The sequence below is a fragment of the Saccopteryx bilineata genome, chromosome 3, assembly GCF_036850765.1.
Source record: "Saccopteryx bilineata isolate mSacBil1 chromosome 3, mSacBil1_pri_phased_curated, whole genome shotgun sequence".
In the NCBI taxonomy this organism is placed as follows: Eukaryota; Metazoa; Chordata; class Mammalia; order Chiroptera; family Emballonuridae; genus Saccopteryx; species Saccopteryx bilineata.
This window is the reverse complement of record NC_089492.1, coordinates 267,711,732-267,736,240: the sequence shown is the minus strand read 5'-3', so window position 1 is coordinate 267,736,240 and position 24,509 is coordinate 267,711,732. Positions and strand designations below refer to the sequence as shown.

The following is a 24,509-nucleotide window of genomic DNA, read 5'->3' as shown; positions in this document are numbered from 1 at the left end:
CAAAAGTATGAGTTGATGTGTCTCAATTCTCTCCCTTCTAGTCTGTCTGTCCCTAAGTGTTCTTTTCTCTGTCTATCTCTGTCTCTCTCACTAAAAAAGAAAAAAATATTTATATATATATGCAAAGTTCCTCAAAAGCTGGTGATGCACCATGCAGCATGATTTTCTGAATAGGGTGGAAAAAAGAATCGTCAACCCAGCTTCAGTTGTAAAAAGTACCCCGTTGGTTGCTGCTGGTGTGACTTCTTGGTTAACCACAGCAAAACTTATAGCTATGGGAATTTCTAAAGAAGAGAACCCTGGCAGGGTAAATGGGAGGCAGAGTGGAGCGGGGGGCGTTCTAATTTCTAGAATGGTGCTTTGCATTATTAATGGACTATGCAGGGGTCTTCACAAACAACTTCCAAGAAGTCAACTGGAGAAAAGGACTGGAAGAAAGATGTTTCAGGGAACCACTGTGGCCATCCGTCACTGCTTTCAGTTGCCTTTGCGATAATGTCTCTCCCCCTGAACCATCCTGTCTCCTCTTCTCCTTTTGGCCACGTCTTGTTGGTCAAGGCCTCACTCAAAGGTTATCTGCTCTCAGGCCCTGGTGGGTTGGCTCAGTGGTAGACCGTTGGCCTGGCATGTGGAAGTCCCAGGTTTGATTCCCAGCCAGGGCACACAGGAGAAGCGCCCATCTGCTTCTCTACCCCTCCCCCTCTCCTTCATCTCTGTCTCTCTCTTCCCCTCCCACAGCCGAGGCTCCATTGGAGCAAAGTTGGCCCAGGCGCTGAGGATGGCTCCATGGCCTCTGCCTTAGACGCTAGAATGGCTCCGGTTGCAGTGGAGCAACACCCCAGATAGGCCAAGCATCGCCCCTGCTGGACATACCGGGTGGATCCTGGTTGGACGCATGCGGGACTCTGTCTGCTGCCCCCTGCTTCTCGCTTCGGTGGTGGTGGGGGGAGATTATCTGCTCTCTGTGGCTGTCTGTACATCTCAGGAAGAAGTCAATGCCCATTCAAGACTGCATTCAGGCCACTGAAACCCTTAATGCACTTCAATGTCATGTCTTGTTCTACCCATTTGTCCCATGAGCTCCTATGTCTGTATCCTGTGCCTGACACAAAGCCAGGAACATAGAAAGTTTCTGATAATAGTCTGATGACCAAATGGATGAATGACCAACTTTTAAGAGAATATGCGCTTTGAATTCATTTCCTGGCAAAAGGAATGGGTTCTACTCCCTGGTGAGCTGAGGAGTGCCACATTCTCTGTTCGTGCCTACTTTTCAGTTCAGCCTCGCTCTTGATTGAATTCAGAAGCCTGGCTTTGCGGGCTCCTGAGCCAGGCAGCAACAATCCTGCAGTGTGTACAAAGGTCTCTGGAGACCCAGAACCTGGAAATGAGGCGGGCAAGAGTTTGGCACTTCAGCAGGCCACAGAAGAGGACAAAAGAGTCAGAGCTTGGACCACAAGTAGCCTGAGGCACTTTCTGCTCTGCTTCAAGACAGCAGATCAGTCACCAGCAAAAACGCAACATGTTCAAGTGAAAAAGAGAAGTTTCTGCTCACTATTAAAACAGCCTCAAGCATCTCAGCAAATGCAAACTTTTCAAACAGAAAAGTTTACTCTGCGGACACTTGGGTTTACAGGACTCCAGAAAGCCAAGGAGCCAGTGGCTCTCACTGGGGACCATCTTCCCTCTCCTGGTCACCAGCATTGAGTTGACAAGAGAGGCAGCAGGACCAGGCTGAGATTTGGCTGAAAGGAAGGATGTGCACTGGACGATGGTCATCAGATCCAAGGGGCAGGCAAAGGGATCGCCTCCGAGGAGAAGCCAGAGCTGCCAGCTCGCTCTCATTGCCCGTGGTTTCCCCGTACAACAGGGAGTCAAGGTGACGGGTGGGGTACGAGGCTTCAAGGTCCCTTTTCCTGAGCATCTTCCGCATCCCATATGTGGAAGGTGGGATATGTGAGAGGCGCTTTTTTCCCTGCCAGAGAAGTTCCTCACTAGTTGTGATCATTCGCCCCAGGGGGCATTTAAGAAAGGTTCTTCTGTCCTGGCCGGTTGGCTCAGTGGTAGAGCGTCGGCCTGGCGTGCAGAGGTCCCGGGTTCGATTCCCAGCCAGGGCACACAGGAGAAGCGCTCATCTGCTTCTCCACCCCTCCCCCTCTCCTTCCTCTCTGTCTCTCTCTTCCCCTCCTGCAGCTGAGGCTCCATTGGAGCAAAGATGGCCCGGGCCCTGGGGATGGCTCCTTGGCCTCTGCCCCAGGCGCTAGAGTGGCTTTGGTCGCAGCAGAGCGATGCCCCGGAGGGGCAGAGCATCGCCCCCTGGTGGGCAGAGCGTCGCCCCCTGGTGGGTGTGCCGGGTGGATCCCGGTCGGGCGCATGTGGGAGTCTGTCTGTCTCTCCCCGTTTCCAGCTTCAGAAAAAAAAAGAAAGGTTCTTCTCACTCTGATTCCATGAAGTCTTGAAGAAAACAAGAAAGCAAGGAACACTGCGGACTGGAAATACTCCTGGAGGCAGAGGGGCTGATTACACAATCTCAGTGGTCTTCTAGAACTGGAAGGAACCTTACAGGACTTCAAGTCCCGGGATTCCCAAGGGCAGCTACAGGAACATATTTAAACACTTAGATAAATGTCTGTTATACAACATACATCAAAGAGGAAGTTGGGGTGGAAACCTGGAGTCCTACCCACTCAGCCCCTATCGAAACAGCTGCTGGGCCTGACCAGGTGGTGGCGCAGTGGATAGAGCGTCAGACTGGGATGTGGAGGACCCAGGTTCAAGACCCTGAGGTCGCCAGCTAGAGCACGGGCTCATCTGGTTTGAGCAAAGCTCACCAGCTTGGACCCAAGGTCTCTGGCTCAAGCAAGGGGTCACTTGGTCTGCTGAAGGCCCACGGTCAAGGCACATATGAGAAAGCAATCAATGAACAATTAAGGTGTCGCAATGAAAAACTAATGATTGATCTCTCTTTGTTCCTGTCTGTCTGTCTGTCCCTATCTATCCCTCTCTCTGACCCTCTCTCTGTCTCTGTAAAAACAAAAAACAAACAAACAAACAAACAAAAAAACTCCAGCTGCTGGGAGGACCCCTTTGGCCTCCAAGGAACCCACTTTGAAAATCCACTCTTTTGGCCCCCTCCCCTCATGTTATACACACAGGAGGACTCCTGCTCTAAGAGGAACTTGGTGGCCCCAGCTTCTATTTTGCCTTGAACCTTTCATATCTCTATCTCTAGCCCAAATCCTTCTTCCCTGAGCTCCAAATTGGCAGAATGGCCAACCACCTACTAGATAGTCCCCTAACCCCTGATATCCCAATACTATCCAAGCATCAATGTGTCCCAAGCAGTATCCATCCCCTACCTGCCTCTGCCAAGACCATCCTGATTAATAATAAGATATATTTTTACTCACTTACTCAAGCCAGAAACCCAAGATTCATCTCTGACTCCTCCACCTCCTTCCCCCCATCCCCTCTCACTCCCAGACCTAACTACTATAGTTATGAGTCCAATGTGGCGTTCCATGGGAAGGTCTCATCTGGTCTGTCTCCTCTCTGTCTCTACTGCTTTGGCCTAAACCCTGGTTCTCGTCACCTTCTAATAATCAAAGACTCCTCGCTGCCTCCCTACACTCATTTTCATTCTGTAGCAATTAAAGAGCTCTGTAAAATGAAATGTGATCCCATGTCCCCTCTTATTAAAAACTTCTGATCACCTCTCACCACCCATGGGATCGAGCCTCGGTTTACTGCTGTTTTCCCCAACATGACCCCTACCTGACGTTCTGGCCTTGGGCCTCGCTACCTCTCACTGCTTATCTCCACTCTAGACCGCAGTCTTTGTTCTCCCTCAGGAAATGTTTTCTGTGAAAGGCCTGGGAGTAAATACAGGAGGCTGTGGGTCATCCATCGCAGTCGCAAACCACTCAGCTCTGCGCATCGTGCTAAAGCGGCCACAGACAACTCGTAAATCAGTGGGCGAAGCTGCATTCCAATAAACCCTTATTTGCGGTCACTGAAATGTAAATTTTCCACAGTTTTCTTGTGTCATGAAATCTTTTCCTTTGATACCTTTTCCTCCAAGTGTTTAGAAATGGAAAATTCATTCTGAGCTGGAGGACCACGCAGACAGGCAGAGGGCTGGATCTGGCCTGCGGGCTGCGGTTTGCCCATCTCTGCTCTAGAGACACATAAATATTTGTGGTCCTTTAGACCGAACACTGTCTTGCCTTCGCTCTACCTCACATGCTTCTTTCCCTTGTCTGCCTAGCATCATTTTCAGACCCATGTTGAAGTCATTGCCACTTTTTTTTTTTTTTTTGGTGGCTTTTCTTAAGGGCCTCCAGCAAAACTAATTGCCCCTTTCTCTCTAGTCCTAGTCCTTGATGGGGCTTCAATAACAGCTCTTCTCATGCTGGACAGAAGTTACAGATCTGTGTCTGTCCCTCTTTTTACTTAACCCGTCCTGCTTTAGAGCAGATATTGGTCTGGCTGTGTTCATCTTTCTGTGCTGTTGCAGGGTAGTGTCACACAGAAAATGCTTCTTAAAATATATACGCTCACCAGCCTTCTGATGGCCACCAAGAGGCAGAGCCAGACTAGAGCTCAGACCCTAGGCTACCCTGCGGCATTAGTCAAAATTATGTGGGCTCTGGCCGGTTGGCTCAGCGGTAGAGCATTGGTCCAATGTGTGAAAGTCCCAGGTTTGATTCCCGGTCAGGGCACACAGGAGAAGCACCCATCTGCTTCTCTACCCTTCCCCCTCTCCTTCCTCTCTGTCTCTTTCTTCCCCTTCCGCAGCCAAGGCTACAATGGAACGAAGTTGGTCCTGGCTCTGAGGATGGCTCCATGGCTTCCGCCTCAGGCTCTAGAATGGCCCCAGTCACAAGGAAGCAACACCCCCAGATGGGCAGAGCATCGCCCCCTGGTGGGCATGCTGGGTGGATCCCGGTCGGGCACATGCAGGAGTCTGTCAGCCTCCCTGCTTCTCACTTTGGAAAAATACAAAAAAAAATTGTATGTGGCCACAGACAATCTTGAATTCTGACTGTGCCGAGACAAGAATTGAACGTGCTCTGTTGTAGGTTATTCATGAATTTAATTTATTTTTTGTTTCTCTGGGATAATATCCTCATCAATACAACGAGAAGTTGGTAATTATTAGCTCAGAAGCGCCATAAATCACTGTGATGCTAACGCCCTACAGCTGAGCGCAGGTGAAGCGGACCCTGCATGGTGATTCCCCAGGCCCGCTCTTCAGGCCTCTCTGTCCCGCCCTGTTTCCCCAGAGGCCGACCTCCGTGGACGACTAGAGAACACGGGAGCCCACTGGTAGAGTGGGTGAGACTCCCAGGCCACAGAGCAGGGCAGGTGCGCCCTTGTTCCTGGCTTCCTGTTGGGTCGGCAGGGAGAAGACACAGCATATATAAGGGAGGGAGGAGGGAGCTATCTGACTGCTAGTTTCAGGGGCTTCCTCCTACACTGTGGGTTGGCCATGGTCAGGCTCCCCAGTTCTGCCAATCGGCCCCTTTTCAATGGCTCCAGCGCTCACTCTTCCCGCCCCTGGTCCTATCCCTAGTAAAGGCATCTCTGTTGTTTGGTCCCTGGGGCCCTCATCACCCCATGGATTCCTTCAATCCATCCTGACCTCAATAGTTGGCCCCTTCACTAACTCTCTGTTTCAGCAGCCAGGCAGTATGCCTTCTTCCTCTTGCTAGACCCCTGAGTAAAACCTATCTTTGCCACCCTTTTGGACTGGATTGGCCAGCAGGATAACTTAGACTGGTCTTCAGTAGTTCCAAAGTGTTCACTCCTCTAGAGAAGTGGTTCTCAGTCAGGAGTGATTTTGCACTCAGGAGACATCTGGCAATGTCTGTAGACTTTCCAGTTGTCCTGATTGGGTGTGTGTGTATGTGTATATGTATGTGTGTGGGGGGAGAGGGATGCCACTGGCATCTAGCTTCTAGAGGGCAGAGACCAGGGATGCCACTAAACATCCTCCAATGCAAGGACAGTCCTCAAACAGAATTATCCAGGCCACAAGGTCAACAGTGCTGAAGTTGTGAAACCCCGCCTGATGGATCCCCCAACTGGATTACTAAATGTTTAGTGTATACCCTTTCACTATGCACACACAGTCTGGAAAAATCCTAGGAAAAGAAAGTCCCGAGGAGAATCATTTATTGCCACAATCAGCACACACCTTGGGACAGAAGCACACTGGATCGAGATGATTGCTGCCGGCTGGGGTTCAAATCATAGGTCCCACACACTGTTGATGACCTTGAGCCAGCCACATACTCTCTCTGCCCCTCTCACCCCTCCCCTATAAGACGGGGCTGACGGTAGTACCTACTTCATGCAGTTGCTATTATGATCAAATGAAGCAATAACTGTGCAGCGCCTGACACCAGGAAAGAAGGCCCCTCATAAACACGGACACTCCAGTGTGCGTGCCCCATCCAGGGCTGCACTGAGGACGACAGAGAGAGGGCGAGGCAGGGCTGGCTCTGGGAGGTTCATACGTGAAACAGGTTTTCAGGCTGCAGGTTGCTCCCTGCTACAGATTTCTGGAATTCTTTTAGAGGTTGCAACATTAAAAATTGGAAAAGAAAATTTCAGGGTGCCTCACGTTTAATCAGGGTAAATACCACTCGGTGACATTTTGCTTTCAGTTCTACAGATCTATGTGTGTACTGGGTTGTGATGGAAAATGTATGATTTTTTTTGCAGAACGGTGAGATTAACAAAACAAAGTTTAAAAGCTCACAGTCAAATAGGAAAGGTAAGATACCCGGAGTACCACAGGAGAAGGGCCTGTGATTCTGCAGCAAAGTCACACGGGCCTGCAAGGCTGAGCTTCGCCACTTAGCGGCAGCGTGGCCCGTGTGTGTTGGGCTAGTCACAGAGCCTCTCGGAGCCTCAGCTTCCTCATCTGGAAAACGGGAGTTAAGAACACATTTGCCGGCCCTGGCTGGTTGGCTCAGTGGTAGAGCGTCAGCCTGGCGTGCAGGAGTCCCAGGTTCGATTCCCGGCCAGGGCACACAGGAGAAGCGCCCACTGCTTCTCCACCCCTCCCCCTCTCCTTCCTCTCTGTCTCTCTCTTCCCCTCCCGCAGCTGAGGCTTCGTTAGAGCAGAGTTGGCCCGGGCGCTGAGGATGGCTCTATGGCCTCTGCCTCAGGCGCTAGAATGGCTCTGGTTGCAACAGAGCAATGCCCCAGATGGGCAGAGCATCGCCCCCTGGTGGGCATGCCGGGTGGATCCCGGTCGGGCACATGCGGGAGTCTGTCTGACTGCCTCTCCGTTTCTGGCTTCGGAAAAATACAAAAAAAACAAAAACAAAAAAAACACATTTGCCACCATGCCGTGGGGAAGCCCAAACGGGGCAAGGCACACCTAGCGCCTCATGCAGGGCCTGGCGCACAGGAGGTGTGCAATCCGTGCACTCCTGACTTTCCGGAGCCTTCCTGGTCTGGGTTCTCACTGCCTACTGTCTGGCATCAAACCTAAACCTATGACCAAGACAAGTGGGCCCTCAGAAAACTGAAACATGAGAAACACCCACACCTATCGAATCAGGTGTAGTGACAGCACTCATGCCGCCTTCCTGTTTCAGAAACTGCAGGGAAACCGTGTCAGCAGGTGCCGCACACCCGCGGCCTGGGCAGTGGGCGTTGTCTCCAGGGGGGCCTAGGAGCGAGGCTCTGTGAAGCTCATCAGAACAGGTGGGTTTCATGTTTATTTTTTCAATATTTCAAAGGTGGCCTGCTACCCAAGGCTGAGGCAACGAGGCTGTGCATAAAAGGTTCAGCATTCCAAGGGAATGCGTCTGCCCCCGGCCGGCTGGTACTCCAGTTCTAGCCAGAGAGCCTGGCCCAGGGGCCTGTGGGGGGCTTGGCCTCACCAGCGTCATCTCTGGGTGGGCGGTGTGTGGGCCCAGCCTCTGTGTCTCCAAGGTAGGATTGGGAGGGACAAGATGGGGCTGTCTCTGGGAATCTGTGGCTCCCTGCTCAGTACCCCCGGGGCGGGGCGGGCACTCAGCTCACTTTCACTCTTCTGTGAGGCCAGGCTGTCTTCAGTGTATGTGAGCTGACTTACCTCTCCTGCTCCCCCAGTCCCTCAGTCCGTCCCTCAGTCCCTCAGCCAGTCCCTCAGTCCCTCAGTCCCTCAGTCCATCCCTCAGCCCGTCCCTCAGTCCCACAGTCCATCCCTCAGTCCCTCAGTCCATCCCTCAGTCCCTCAGTCTGTCCCTTAGTCCCTCAGCCAATCCCTCAGTCCGTCCCTCAGTCCCACAGTCCATCCCTCAGTCCCTCAGTCCGTCCCTTAGTCCCTCAGCCAGTCCCTCAGTCCGTCCCTCAGTCAATTCCTGTCAGTCCGACCCTCACTCGCAAGTGAGCCTACTCCTTTTTTGATTCCCCAGAGCCTCATACAGGGCCTGGTATTTTATAGGTGTGCAATCCAAGTTCATTATTGAATCAATTAGAACCAACATCAGTTTGTAATTGGTAACAGAGGTTTAATGAGCAAGTGGTGAAGCAGACCATCAGGTTTATCTGTAAATGGTGTGTATATCACATATACTCAAGGCTGGAAAGGAATGTTGTCAGGTCACGGAGAACTCCCCGTGTTGGGGTTGGCCCACCCCTTTCTACAGCTAGCGCTCCGTGATTGGAACGGAAATCTGCTTGCCTGCCATTTCCACCTGCCATTCCAGGTCTGCGCTCGGGCCACTGGGCAGCTCCTCACAGAGTCGAGCCTCCGAGTGACTGTGCTCCCTAATGTGATCCTGTCTACGGTTTGAAATGCATCGTGTTCTACACCAAATGGGAGAGAGTGCAATGTGGCTGTCCTCCGCTTTATCCTGGCCAGGCAGCTCACCTCTGAGGAGGGTGAGCCCCAGCCTCAAAAGGCAGTTCAGATGGCCGTGAGAAACTGGCTTAACCTCTCTGTGTGTCAGTTTCCTTGTCCTTAGCACGGAAATGGCGACAGTATTTACTCTGGGTAATGACGAGGGTTAAATAGGATAATGTTTATCAACTGCCCAACATGATGTGAACTGTTAGGATTAGCCTGGCCTGCAGAGGGGCAGCTTGGCCCACCACCATGGCAGATGTACAGATGCAGATATGCCGCTCTCTGGGTCTGCAAACAACCACAGGACATGGAGGGTGGGGCAGGTATGCCCCTGAAGCCGCACCAGGCCCAGTTTGGGGCAGGAGGAGCTTCCCCCAGGTGTCACCTCTGCCGCCCACCGCGGAGCCCCGGACCACCTACCCTGGTACTGGGCGCTGAAGCCACGCTGCCGGTGGTTGCCGTCCGAGGTGAAGTGCAGCCGCAGCCAGTTCTTGCTGCTGATGACAGGGGCTGGGAGGCTGGCTCCTGTGAACCTGCGGGGACAGGAAGGGGGCCGGTCAGGGACCGCGGATGGTTGGGACAGGGGAGTGGGCACCCAGGAGTCTCCCTGCTTCCCGGGCGTGCTCGGGCCTGTGCCTGAGCCTGGAGCAGGGACAGCAGCGGGGCCCAGCACCCTCTCAGTAGCCTGGGGTGTGAGAGGCTTGAGGTGTCGCCATCAGGGGCCCCTCCCCCTGCGGGATTTCCCTGAGGTGTCTCGGAGGAAGGAGTGGGTCCTTCAGGTCTAAAGCAGAGGTCCAGCCCTCCCAGCATAGCCCCACCCCCACCCCAGCAGATGCCCAGGAGAGATCCAGACCACCCCCCCAACCCCCCCCATACAAGGTCCAGAGCCCATGCAGAGGACCAACATCCAGCTGTCTGGCAGAGGTTCAGTGCCGTATTTCCAGGCAGGGGTTCAACTGCCCCTAGCAAGCCCCCTGGGGTTAGTTGGGAGAAAGGCATTGGGCAACCACTGTAGGCACTGTGGCCCTTCCCAGGTGTGACCCCACTGTGGGGTCACTCCTCAGGCCCAGGGTCTCCTCTGCTTCTCTCCCTGTCCCTCTGGTCTGCCCTTCTTCCCTTAAGTTAGCTCCTCTGGATTTTAGTCAATCCAGCTCAGCGGGTGGGACACCAGGATATCTCCCACGGTCACTGTCACCGTCACTGGCCACTGCCCCAGCCTCCTGACCAACGGCCATCCTGAGCCAACTTCCCGGTCAGTCAGCTCTCTGCTCCTAGAGTTACTCCGGGCACAGGAACCTTCCCGGGCTCTTCAGCGTCTACACAGGACTGGCCTTCCCAACCTTCCATCCGGTCCTCTGATTGCAGACTTCTGCTCAACTCGGGCTCTCCACAACACGGGGCCTCAGATCCGACACCCGTCCTTGCTCTGCGGATTCCCCCGCTCCCCAGAAAGCCCCTCCATCTCTTTTCCTCTCCCCTACGGCCTCCTAGCTGGCCAGATGCACAGTGTCTTCCCCATTCCTCCCTGCACACAAATCAAGTGAATGTCCCAGTGCCTGCCCTCGGCACCACCGCCCACTCCTGTCTGCTCCCACTCCCTGGACACTGTGCACCTCTCCTACGCATCCCCTGTGTTCTCCTTCTCTATGTCTTTGCCTTTTCTGCCTGGACTCTACCCTCCTGTAACCCTCACCCGCACCATTCACGTCACTGAGAGACGACTTTGGGAAGCCCTCAGACACCCTGTCCCCAGGAATGCATGTCTCCCTCTCCGTGGCTTTGAAGCCACACAGATTTTTCTTCAGATCCGGCTTCTACTACTAACAAACACCCAATGTGACCTAAGTCTGGTGACTTAACTTCTCTGAGAATGAGAATAGTAACACCAGTCCCCCAAACAGTTTGTGGGAATAAGTGAGAGACCTTATGGGTAAAGAACCTAGCCTAGTACCTGACATGTATTCGCTCAGTCAGTATAACTGTCCTGCTCCTCCTCTGTGGTGCCACAGTGTTGCATTCAAATCCGAATCCATTCTTCTAGGTGTGTGTCTCACTAAGATAACTCCTCAGAGAGGGCAGTGTAGCCGTGTGATAAAGAAGCTTGCACTCTGGGGGGGATCAGCGGTGTGATTCCACAAAAATTACACAGGCCCTCTGTGCCTATATCTATAAAATGAGGATAATAACTATTGGGTAAAAAAGTGCTTTTAGGTTTGCCCGCTTAAGCCCTGTCTGTGTTGTGGCCTGGCCTGTGAAAGGCTGCAGGTGCTTGCCCTCAGGGCAGCAGATTGCATTATGGATTGCCTTCTTCCAGTTGGGAGGGGTCTTTGCAGTTGTTTGCTGAAGAAGGTGTTATTTCCCCCAGCCTGCTCTTCTGGGAGTGCAGAAGGGGCGAGAGAGAGCTGAGGGGCTTGGGGGCCCTGCTGAGGCTGTGAGGGCCTATGATGAGTCCTGCAGAGTCTGGAGTGCTGAGGGGCTTGGGAGCCCTAAGAGAGAGAGGGAAGCAGTCTTCCCTGCCTGTTTGCTCGTCTGCTGTTAAGAGACTTTAATAAACGGAATGGCCCACCATTTTTTGGCTCCACAGTTCCTTTACCGTCTGCCCAAATCCAATATGAACCTGCACTGTGATGGCCTCTGCCCCCCCCTCCCCCCCTACCTTACAGGAGGGGAGAAGGGAGAGGGTCTGGAGGAGCCAACAGAAGAGGTCCAGCATGGTAGGTCTCCATAAATACCTATGAAACAAAAGAGCCAACTACGAGCTTTGCAACCTGCAACACTGAGTTTTTACTATAATGAAAATGCTAACACACACTAAAACTTCGGGAATATAACCCACATATTGTTATGGTAAGAGCTATTATAGAAATCAATTACTGTATTTCACCAGATCCCATTTAAAATAGTTTATTACGGGCTGAGTCATTTAAGTTTTCTAAGGAGCCACAAACAGTATTGTGGGTTGTGTTTTTTTTTTCTCCAGGCCAAATCCAATTCTATCTCAATGCAAAGCTTAGAGGCTATTTACATAAGGGAAGTAAAAAAGAGCAGCGAGAAATTACCTGAATAATTCAAAACCAAAAGCTGTTTATTGCAAAATGGAATGAAGGGAGGGTGCTGGGGGTCCCAAGAGCAGGACGGGAGCAAGGATGAAGATTCTAACCAGAAGTCAGCTCCCTCCCGGAGGTTTCCCTAGCCTGGGATCTGCTCTGGCGCCCCCTAACTGTAGAGCCTAGCAAAGCCCTAAGGGTCATTTCCAACTTAACTATTTCTCCCACACTGTGACCTGCTGCTAGGAATCCTGCTCACTGTAAATTCCCAAGGCTTAACTTTTCAGGGCCCTGAATTGTTCAAGCATCTTTGCTCTGTTCTGCTCCTTGCACATAAATGTTGCACACTCGAGAGTTTTCTTGGCATCTGTGAAGGAACTGGGGGGCTTCCCATGTTGGAGGCATCACAACAGATTTTGCCGTAGAGGTGGTGTCATGCCTTACCCAAAACCCTTCAATAAAGAGCGCTGACACGTGAAACTATGTGGACGACTCCCAAGAGCATCGTGCAGGGGTAGAAAAGAGCACGTACTGTATGATTCCATTTGTGTCAAACTCCGGAAGAGACTAATCGACGGTGAGGGAAAGCAGCTTGCGGTGGCCAGAGCCGGGCTGAGAGTTACAGGTGGGGAGATCTTTCACATTGGGAACAAGATGGTAGTTATAAGGGATGTACACATTGGACCAAGCTCAGAGAATTGTACATTTAAAACGGCTAATCTTATTTTAGGTACATTGTACCTTAACAGAGCTAAGTAAAAACAAATCCTCAGAGTAAAAGATTTTACTATGGCTGCCTGACCTGTGGTGGTGCAGTGGAGAAAGCGTCAACCTGGAACACTGAGGTCACCGGTTCAAAACCCTGGGCTTGCCTGGTCAAGGCACATATATGGGAGTTGATGCTTCCTGTTTCCCCCTTCTCGCTCTCTTTTGTCTCTCTCTAAATGAGTAAGTAAATAAAAAAAAAAAACTAAAAAAAAAAAAAAGATTTTAGTATGGCCAACAGGCCTTAAAGAAGGCAGTGTGCCTTCCCTCCCCTGTCTCTTTTATTTTTTTTTTAATTTTTTTTTTTTTTTTGTATTTTTCGGAAGCTGGAAACAGGGAGAGACAGTCAGACAGACTCCCGCATGTGCCTGACCGGGATCCACCGGCACGCCCACCAGGGGCTACGCTCTGCCCACCAGGGGGCGATGCTCTGCCACGACCAGAGCCACTCTAGCGCCTGGGGCAGAGGCCAAGGAGCCATCCCCAGCGCCCGGGCCATCTTTGCTCCAATGGAGCCTCGGCTGCAGGAGGGGAAGAGAGAGACAGAGAGGAAGGAGAGGGGGAGGGGTGGAGAAGCAGATGGACGCTTTTCCTGTGTGCCCTGGCTGGGAATCGAACCCGGGACTTCTGCACTCCAGGCCGATGCTCTACCACTGAGTCAAACAGCCAGGGCCCCTCCCCCTGTCTCTTGTTCTCCTCTTCTCTTCATTCTTTATGCTCAGCCACATGGTCTCCTTGCTGTTCAAAACTGGCCAGACCTGCTCCTGCCTCAGGGCCTTTGCACTTGACATTCCCTCTGCCTGCTACTTGGCTCTTTGCCCAGACCTCCACCTGGCTCACCCCCCACACTTCCTTAAAGCCTTTGATCAAATGTCACTGTCTCAGTGAAGCCTTCCTGGTCTGACTCCCACTGAGCCTGTTCCCTCGGAGCATTCATGCGTGCATACGTGCACAGCACACATACCATTTTCCAAATAGAAGACCTTATGGGAACTGGTGCACACACTGCTTTGTGTGTGTGTGTGTGTGTGTGTGCGCGCTTTTCTGCTTTTGCATTTGCTTTTTAGGCCCTTTCCTATTGTACCACCTGGCTGCTCAGAGAGGTTAGGTAACCTGCTCAAGATCACCCAGTTATTAACTGGCAGAGGTGAGATTCAAACCTAGGCCATCACACTCACAGCCTAGGTACTCAGCCACTGCATCCTCCTGACACATCCATGCAGGCATGAAGGAAGGCAGGAGAACAGTTTAGGATGGATTCCATTCTGTTCCCGTTGTTTCTCACCCTCCTCCCAACCAGGATCCTCTTTAATTTTGCTCCATCTTAGAACCATAATTAAAGGAGAGAAATACAAAGACAGATTCTCCCCTTCAAACCTTTCTGTCCACATTAATTTCACTATGGGGGGCCTGGGGAATTCTCAGTTCACCCAGGAAATTGCTATAGCAGTACCACATAAAATGTATTTAAGCAATTACACTCAATTTTTTTTTCCTTTTTGGTAAATTGACTTCCGTTAAATGGGGCTTCATTAATGGAATCTGGCTTGGGGAGGATTAAAAGAAAATCACTCCCTTTAATGCATGTAGTTGATTATGGGAAAAGTGGCTTTGAGTTCCTCTGCAGAACGCTCTAACCTCTTCTGTGGCTAACAGGAGAGCTCACAGCAGTCTTCTTGAAAAGCATTTCTTTTTAAGAAGTTTCTCCTACGATGCAGTGTGCAGCTGATGTTTTGTTGAGATGCACACTTGAAACCCGTATGGTTTTGCAAAGCAATGTGACCCCAATAAATTCAATAAGAAATCAAATGAATAGAAAAAGAAGCTTCTCCTACAGTCCGGATGTTGGGGTGCTGAGAGCCACCTCCACAAGCTGTCAGCAGTGACTCTGCTGCCTAATTGTAAGCTGAGGGGGAGGAGTGTTAGGAGATCTTGGTTTAAATCTCAGCGTTCCTGAAAACTGACATCCTCAGAACATTCATTCACTTACTCATCAAGCATAGATTGTATACAAGGCACTGTATTTGCCAGTGGGTGCCACTCCCACTGTGGCTCCCTAGATATGGGGGGGTCCCTTCTGGGCCTGTAACCTCCAATACTCAGCTGCAACGTCCCTGTCTCTCTGCAGCCTCCACTCTCGGTCAATAGCATCTGACTTCTGGACTCCCAGAGCCCCTCCTGTGGGCGTTATCGCTTAACTCACTCAGGTGCCCTGCCTGAATCTGAGTCAGACTCGGAGCTTCTCTGTCTCCCAGGGCCAAGCATACACCAGCTCCTCGTCCCTGAGGCTGGCCAGGGAGAACATGAAACGCAGGAGGTATTTCCCTCCCTGTCCTCGCTCCCAAGCCCTCTTTCCTTCCTACCTGCCTACTGTGCTCCTCCCTGGAGGATGGAGAGGACACCATGATGCAACCAGGGAAATCCTTCTGGAAATGCCCTGAGCATGGCCAGAGGGCCCCAAGGCCCTGGTTGGAGGCCGACACCAGCATCCTGCTACCCAAGCTACCTCTCCTCCCTGAAGTGAGCTTTATTGACTCACCCTGACTCCCTTTTCACCACAAATGAGTTCCATATTCATTGTCATCGAGCCAAACTCCTAGGACTCTTGTTATGTCAGGATAAATGCTTGTCCCAAGACAAACCCATGATGGCACATATTTCTCAAGAACTGGGTGAGTCCCTGGGAGGAAAGCAAGCCTGTTTTGAATATGGGGCTGCCAGGGTTTCCCGATCTCCAGCCTTAGTTTTGGAAAGAGGCCTTTTGGCTTCCCAAGGCTCTTGCTCCCAGAAGTGCCGGCTCCACATGTGCACAGAGCTCCTAGACCTGAGGCAGTCTATAAAGACTCAACTCCCGACTACCTGCTTATATGTGTTTGGGGTTGTTGACTCTGCTCTGAACAAACCGAAGCGTCCCCCAATCATTCCTGCTCCTAGTGTTCCCTGTCCCCCTAATCGTCATCATCTTCCCAGTCACCCAACCCAGGCATCACCCCTCCTGCCCTCAGCCCCTTGCCAGCCATGGCCAAGTCTCCTCCGCCTCATCACACCTTGTCCTCTCTCACCTGGACTCCAGCAACAGCCTTCTGCTCTGTCCTGCACCTCCCCTCCTTGCACACTCTGTGAGAGACATGATCAAGTCCTGGCCTTGCTGGGTGTCCAGCAGCGAAGGCCCCCTGGCTCCAGGATCATGTTCAACCTTTTTAACGCCCTCCCTCTCCAAGGACACTCACGTCAACTCCAGCTCCTTTCCTGTCTCCGTGCCCTTGCATGTACTCTTCTCTCTACCTGCAATGCCCATTCCCGTTGCCTCACCTGACTACCTGGGAAAATATCACTGGTCCCATAAAACTAACCACACGTCTCCATTTCTCCACCTCTCCCTGCCTGCCCCCCACAGGAGGAGCCGTTCCCTCCACTGTGTCCCCTTGGCCCCATGGACAGCCCCTGCCATTGTACTGGGCACATCAAATCATAGTCATTGTCTGATTTGCCCAGCCCTGTGTAGAAGGCGAGCTCTGTAAGAGCAGGGACAGGACCGTCTTTCTCCCGGTATGTCCAGCAGCACAGCACAGGGCGCAGGGCGCAGGGCCTGGCACCCAGAACAAGGGGCTGGCTGACTACAGCATGTTGGCTGCTTGAATGGAAAGTTTTATCGGATCAAGAACATGCTCACTGGTTTGCATATTGTCTGCTTCCATGCTACAATGGCAGACTTGAGTAGTTGTGACAGAAACTGTAACCCACAAAGCCAAAAATATTTATTTTGCCCTTTATGGAAAGATTTTACTGACATTTACCATAGAAGTTTTTCTCATGATGTAGTTGGTTGATAAAAAAAAAATAAAATTCTTTTTCCAAGTAGAAAATAATAAAAGAATGCATACATAGCTTAAACATTATAGTGATAATTAAACATTATCATTATAATATAAAATACTGAAATGTACATTTATTTGCCAATCCATTTAACGCAGGGCCAAGGCTCATCCTCTGCGTTGCCTGTCTTATACAAACTACACCCATAATGCACCATTCACCATTTCTGATTTGGCTACAGCTCATCCAGTAAAATACTTATTGAACACCTGCGGTGTGCCAGACATTGTGCCGGGCACCAGGGATGCGGCGAACAGGACAGACCTGGTCCCTGTCCCTACTCAGGAACTGACTCGGGGGGTGCAGCTGCCTCACTCACTCACACCTAATACTTAGGAAGCAATTCTTTCCAGAGCTTCCCCTTCATGGAGCTACTCCAAAGCATTCAATTTAGTTTCCATAGATGCAACTATATTTCTTTTCACACTCATATTTCATCAGTTTATGTGATGTTTAATTTAAATCACATAATTACAATAACAAGTATGACTGGCACCAAGAAAGCTGGCAACAAACCCATCTGATTCTCAGAAAGAGCAAGACTCAGCTGGTGGGAGCAGGGAGTGCTCAGGCACTGAGGGTGGGGGTGGGAGACGGCCCACAGGCAGCTGGGCCGGTGCCCGGGGCATGGTCAGGAAGCTCTATCAAGGCGTGGGAGTGCCCGCTAGTCTGGGGAGCTGCTCCGGTGGGGCTGGTTAAGTGCACAGATGCTTTGGAATGAATGAAGGAATGAGTGAATAAACGAACAAATAGCATTCTCTTGCTTTCAGTAGTGGGGCACCTTTTCTAATTTACGGTCAGGAGAAGAGGAAACCAGCTGCCCTTAAAGTCTCACTTGAGAATGCCCTACCGAGGCTTGGAGGTCTAACGCCCAGCTGTGTATGAATCCCAACTATAGCATTTTTGACAAATGGTCAGTCAAGATCTGTTTTGAATGTCTCCAAGAATCAAGAACTCCTCCTGGTCGAACCCTCCCCGTCCACTTTGAGCCACACCCACCCTTTTTCTAGTTACTTCCTGCTCATTCTTTGCATGTCATCTTACGGCCATTGGCTCCAAGAGGCTGGCTTCTTCCATGTACCTCTGGAGTGCTTGCCCTTTCTCTGCCATCATGCTTGGCTCACCAAGGGGCCTGAGGGTTCAGGGGTCTGCCTCACCCACAAAATGTGAGCACCCTGAAGACAGAAGCTGCTCTTTCTTGGTCAGTTCTTTTCTTAATTGCTTGCAGAATGCCTGATTCAAAGAAAGGGCTCAGTGAACATTGCTCACTGGAAGGAGGAACACTTGAATGGTGAACTTGCTGGTGGAAGCAGAGGGCATATGAGGGGGAAAGCAGAGGGGGAGGCAGGCAGGCAGGCAGGCAGGCCAGCAGGCGAGCAGGTGAGCATAGACGCAGTAGGCAGGGCCTCGAAGGTCACGCCGGTGTCATCTGGGTTTCCCATGAAGACACGCTGCCTCACCCCCTTGGTCCCTCAGCCCTCGCTGTGCTCCCCACTCGCGTGGCTGCTGCTGGTACCTTTTAGGGGGGGACTCTTCTCATGTTGACATATCCCCAGTACAGCACCAGTGGGGCTTGGTAATCACTATGAGCAAATGTTCTTTCTTTCCCAGCAGCAACTCGATAAACTCAGCAAATTGTCAGGGCTCTTCCCTGCGCAGCTAATTGTTAGCTCCAGGGAACCCACGCCAACTACATCGGGTAAATGCGTTTCCCTCTAGATGCACTGCACCCTGGAGGCCCGTGTCTGAGCCTGGGTGCGCAGAGGGACAGAGCTGCTGGCTGTGGTGTGTCAGGTGGGATGAAGTGTCCTCACTGAGGTCCTGGGAATGTCACACTGCGGAGTGGCTTGGGGTGTCAGTTCCCTCCGTTCCCAGCTCAGCCGCTCACCCAACTCGGTGAGAGGCTGTGCCCATGATGCTGAAGTGAACAGAATGGGTTGTGTCTGGTGCCAGGTGCCAGGTGCCAGGCTCTGGATAAGGAGGCTGGTGTTGGATCTCCAAAAAACCTTTCAGGGGATGCCCAACTCTCTCGTCCTCTGTCTCCAGGGATAAATCAGGTACACTCTTTTCTGAGTACTAGAAGCCTTACAAGATCCTTCTCCCTCTGCCTCAACCCACAGCTCCTGAAAGCCTTAGGACACAGCTGATTGGACCAGGGTGGGGGCACGTGACCCAAGCTGGGCCAATCAGCAATGGGACTGTGCACTCACTTTATGACAAGAAGGCCCCACAGGCCCAGAGGAAGTTTGCAGAAAGAGTGTCCCAGCATCATGTCTTCCACTTCTGTTACTGCCTCCCCTTTTCATTCTTCTGTGATATTCTGCGTCTTGTACACCTGCCCTCCTCCAGGTCTGCTCCAGTCTCACTGGGACAGAACCTAAGTGCAGCCTCGGCCCTGACCAGCTGCTGGGCTCTCAGCCACCCACTCCCTGTGCCCGAGTCTCTGTTACTACAGGTTAGACCTGAGCTCCAGCCTGGAGACCTGGTGGTCCCCAACCCTAAGACATTAAAGCCTACCTCCATCAGGCTCGGCCAGGCACAGGGTGCCGCCTTAGGAGCCTGGTGACGCAGGCACACTTACGCTCTGCACGACCTTCCCCGCTTCCTGGCTCAGGTTTCTATCTATTGTGAAGATGTCACAGGTCCATTACCTGTCTTGTTCCCCTTCATACAGGCAGTAGGTTTATAAAGGGTGAGGGGGAAGGGCTGGGCCTCTGGAATCAGAGGGTTCTGTACTTGAATCTGGGCTCCATGACTTACTACTTGTGTCATGTGGTCTTGTGCCATAGCTTCTCTGAGTCTCAGTTTCTCCTTCTGTGCAGAACAGTGCCCTCGTGTATATAAGCGTGTCCAGAACTGTGCCTGACGCATAGTAGGTGCCTCACGAATGTGACCTATTTTCCTCCTTGCTTAGGTCTGAGAAGAAAGGGGGTGACATCTTGTCGGGGCCTTGTCCCTGCTCTCCAGAGCATACAGGGAGTAAGCAGACCTGAGCGCAGCCTGGCTGAGGTTTCCCTGGGGAGGTAAGGACAACTGCCTTATCATCCCTGAGATGTTTCAGCCCCTCCATGCTCCAGCTAATGGGAGGCTCACTCTCTCTGCCAGGGCTCATCCCCTCTGGTGACAGGTCAGGGTGGGGTGAAAAGACAGGGCACTCTTTCTCTCCCAGAGTAGCTGGTACCCTTGACAGTCACCTTCCCTCTCTCCCTCATATGGACTCGGCCTGGCTTCCACCAGCTCCTGCTTACTCAGCCTTGCCCATCTTCTTCTTGTCACTGTCAACATGACTTGGAGAAGGGACCCGCCCTCTCCCAGGGAGGGCAGCAGCGCATGCCTCACAGAGGCCTCCAGAGACTGCATTTGGATGATACTGCTCACCCAGAGGTAATGTTCGCAGATGGCTTAGCGAAGAGCCTCCCACTCCAGCCTCTGCCTGCCATTTGACTGCCATTCGGAGTTTGAGCACCATCGATGCTCCCTCTCTCCCTCCAGAGAGCAGCTAGGCAGCCTCGCCTGAGAACTGGCAGCTCAGAAGCCCTGGCAGAGGGAGTGAGCCTCCTGTTAGCTGGAGCATGGAGGGGCTGAAACATCTCAGGGACGATAAGGTCAGTGTGCAAGGTGTCTGAGAGTCGGGCAGAGCAGACTCTGATCCTGCCTCCACATCCATGGCTCTGTGACCTGGGGGAGGTTGCTTCACCTCTCTGAACCTCTCTTTCCCCAGTGTGACTGTGACTATTAAAGATAATGCACCCATGCTCACAAACTCGTACTAAGGTTTTAAGACCTAGTAGCCACCATTCTTGGTCATGGAATGTCTCAAGGGAGACTCAGGAGCTAAGGGAATCATCTTCACTGAATAGAAAGCACTCTGAGGTAGAGATAAGCACATGGGCCCCAGAAAGAGCCTGTCTGGCTTCAAGTCTCAGATCTAAACTTAGCTGTCTCACTTTGGGCAAGTAACTGATTTGCTTTGGGCTTCCGTTTCCCCCATCAATTCAAAAAGGATAACAATGGCACCCACGACATACAGCTGCTGGCGGCTTCAGTGAGACAGTGGCTATAAGAAGTCTCAGTACAGTGCCTGGCACATGGCCAGTGCTCAGAGAGCATTTGCTATTATTATTGAGAACCCACAATGTACCAGTGTTGTACACCCACTATCTTTAATAAACTATGGAACAAACTGTCATAAACCAGGTCCAGCCATTAATATGTTAGAGCAAAAACAAGAAGGAAGGGGATGGGAAGGAGAGAAGTGACAAGCAGGGATGGGGGGCGGGGAACAGGGGTAAGGAGTACCCCACCCTCTTCCATCACTCTCCCCTGTACATCAGGGCTAATGTCTTCCATGTTGGGTTCCAGGGGCAGAAATCCAGATCAAATCAGCCGGGATCGGGAAGAAATTATTGGTTGCTATAGCCAAACTGTAGGAAGAGCAGAGCTATGGCTGGGAAGAGAGAACCAGGGACACAGATGCCACAGGCCCTCTCTCAGGACCTCACCTCTGCTGTGCTCCATCTGCTGGCCTCTCCTATTGCCAATATCACCAATGGCATCTGCTCTAGGCTGGGGCCATGCCCACCCTAGTAGCTCCCTGATCCACCCTCTCACCTTCACTCCCCGAGAGAAGAGGATTTCTTCCCTTGGTTCCAATCTGTAAAAGGTTACGAGAGACCTCTGACTAGTCTGGCTGGGACATGTGCCTGCTTCTGGGGCCAAAGGGCTGAGCCTCTACTAGAACCCCGTGACGGGTTTAAGGACAGTTCTTCAAGAGAAGGAATGTGCTCAAAAGAAGGGAGGGATGCTCAGCAGACACAATAAAAGCCGTTCGCTGTGGCTGGAAGAGGCCAGGGGATAGGCTGAATGATCAGGGGCCACTCTTCCCACTCTGCGGTGTGAGGGCGTGGCCTTGTCAGGGACTGTGCGAGGTACCCGCAGTCCCTGGGGGGTTATCTCCCCACCGCCAGTCTTGTCTTAGGTCTCCTCTTCTCCCTTTTTGCTGCATCCTGCCAGAGGTAAGCAGGTATGCCTGGACCCCAGCATGCTGATTTCATGCTGTGCCTGAACATCTGTCCCATTTCCTGTCCAGCTGTCCACTGTCCATGGGGCTGGGTGCTGACACCTCAGCCAGCTTCGGTCAGCTTCTGACCTTAGGAGTGGACTTGGCTCCAGGTATACCTGTGGAGGCTGGTGTGGTTCAGTGAGCCACCTGGGTCAGTCTACCTGCTGGCCTCGGGACATCTTATAAACTGGGCATAATTTGACCAGGTCCATCTGGAATGAGGATCAATCCAGGTGAGGAGAGTCTTCCCTGAGTCTCTGCGGTGTTGAGGTTTAGACCCCATATTCTCCTTCTGCCTGCCTTCTTCCTGCTATAAGTACTTGGCCTTGTTCCTTCCTGGCTGCCTCCTTTCCCTGACCCCAGCCAGGGGAGTTCCGAGACTACCAGTAGAGGCTGAACACACAGCCTTAGGAGCCACACCCACCTGAATCTGCGTCCTGTCTCTGCCACTCACACCACTGTGTGGCCTTAGACGAGTTAAGCTCTCTCTCCAGGCTTCCAAAGATGATAAAGCATTATCATCATTTTAATTACAATATCCTCGTCACATCTGATTTAGTCACAGTGTGCTTGGCATGAGGTCAGTGCCAAAGAGCCTAAGACTGGTTGTTTATGACCCGATCTTCCCCACTCATTTGGCCTCCAGGACATTTCAGATGCCTCTTTCTAGTACCACCTTCCTTTTGAAGATGTATCTGTCCCTTAAACACTGCTTATCACTGATCATCAAAACAAAATATCAGAACTGCTCCAGGAATTTACAGATATTTATTGAGGGGTGTGTGTGTGTGTGTGTGTGTGTGTATACATGTGTGTAAATGAGTAGTGAATGAGTGAGTGAACAGAAGGAATATATAAATGAATTCACTGGTAAGCAAATGATTGGATTAGTGGCATAATGAGTCAGCGAGGAAGTAAAGAAGTGTGTGTAAAATTGAGTAGACTGTGCTCCCTGGCCCCTCAACTAATCCAATAAGCCGGGGTGTAAAATTTTTTATCTTTATTAACACAAGCAGGGATTAAGATTAGCACAGGAAACGTCACAGACCACCTGTTGGATGAGAAAGATAATGTGTTCACTGTCTGTGGCCGCTTTAACAAATCATTACACGTTCTGTGTGGTCAGACATCCAAAATGGGTACCACTAAGCCAAGGTCAAAGTGGGCGGGGCTGTGCTCCCTCTGGAGGCGGGAGGGGAGGGGAGAATCCATGGGGTTACCTCTCCCAGCCTCTAGGGGCAGCCTCCTTTCTTGGCTTGTGGTCTTTTCATCGTCACAGCCAGCAGCGCCACACCTTGAAATCTCTTTCAGACCGTCCCCCTGCATCTGTCATCACTTCTCCATCTTTGACCCTGATGCTCCCACTTCCTCTGGTAAGGACCCCTGAGACTGCATCCGGCCCACCTGGATGATCCAGGATAATCTTCCCATCTCAAAATCCTTCACCTAATCACCTCTGCTAAATTCCTTATGCCGTGGAAGGCAACATATTCGCAGACTTCGGGGCTCAGGACGTGGACGTCTTTGTGGAGGCATTATGCTCCCTACCTCTGCTCAGGAGGCAAGTGCAGCCTCTGACCCCCACCCCAGAGGAGGAGCAGGAGCAGCAGGAGGGGACAGAGGAGGAACAGAGCGTTCATTACATGCCCGGGCCAGGTCCTTCTGCTCTTGTTGCTGTGGCCTGAGCCCTGGGGTTTCTAAAAGCTTCTGAGGAGGTTCCAGCATGCCCCCAAATTTGAGAAATACGGTAACAGAAGATATGCCAAATGCTCATGGCACTGGAACTGAGGCTGAAATCGGTCCTGGGTGTCCTGAAGGAGAAGGGTCAGGACAGGCTGTGTCAATCTTGGGGGCCCAGTACTGTCAACTGGAGAGATTTTTTAAAAAACTTTTTATTTTGAAATGAGAATAAAGTTGCAAAGATAGTACAAGTACAGACATTTCCTGAATGCCTCTCACCCAGCTTCCCCTAATATTAGCATCTTATATAACCACGGGACGTGTGTGAGAGCGAAGCAGTCAGCATGGGTACAGTACCAGCAGCTCCATGGAACACTTGATTCTGATTTCCCCAGTTTTTCCATCGACTCCCCCTTTTTGTTCCGGAAGCCAACCCAGCATTTCTCATTGCCTATAAATATCATGTCTACTTAGTTTCCTCCAATCCATGTCTGTTTCTCAGGCTCTTCTTGTTATCTCAAGACCTGGATACTTTTGAGGAACACTATACTGGTCAAGTATTTTCTAGAATGTCCCTTCACTTGGGTTTGTCTAATATTGTCTCCGCTTAGACCAGGGGTTATGAATTTGGGGGAAGAGTGCCACAGAGCTGAGACGCTCTTGTTAATGATATCATAGAAAGGGGGGATGTGTCAGCAACACGGCCTATTCCTGATGTCCACTTGGACTGCTTGGTTTCTTCGCTGTGAGGATACAATTTGTCTTTCCGTACTTTGTTCATGAGAAGCAAGTCCCTAACCCAGCCCACACTGTAGGGGAAGGGGAGGGTCAGGGGCTTTTATTCCAATCATTTCAATTAGTTAATCCTCACTTTCACTGTCACTTCACTGTTTTGTACAAATAAGGTTGTTAACAAGCTAGACTTGCCCAAGGTAGCTTCGCTAGTAAGTGATGAAGTTAGAATTTGAAATCATATCTGTCTGGCTCCCAAGACCATGTTTTGATTTTCATTGCATTTTATCACCGAGTAAATAGGCGCGCCCTCCCAACTTGCTTACATTGTTATGTTTCAAATTAACCCATAGATTGTGGCACATTAATGAGTCCTGAGATCAGTCTGTGGGTTATGTTTTAAATAACAAAATAAGAGGAGACTGTAATAGAGTAGACTAGAAAAGAGAACAGAGGTTTCTGTAAGCAATCTGTGCTTAGAGACCTTTATCTTTAC

The 24,509-nt window shown here is 51.3% G+C and overlaps 1 protein-coding gene across 2 annotated transcripts in view; it reads right to left on the bottom strand.

The window, feature by feature from the left end:
• Positions 1 to 24,509, bottom strand: part of CSMD2 (CUB and Sushi multiple domains 2) — a 606,087-nt gene that overhangs the window by 304,942 nt on the left and 276,636 nt on the right. For both annotated transcript variants that reach the window (XM_066269721.1, XM_066269723.1), the window contains exon 6: positions 9,272 to 9,384. In XM_066269721.1, coding sequence (XP_066125818.1) covers positions 9,272 to 9,384 — 113 coding nt within the window. The remainder of the gene's footprint in view (positions 1 to 9,271; positions 9,385 to 24,509) is intronic.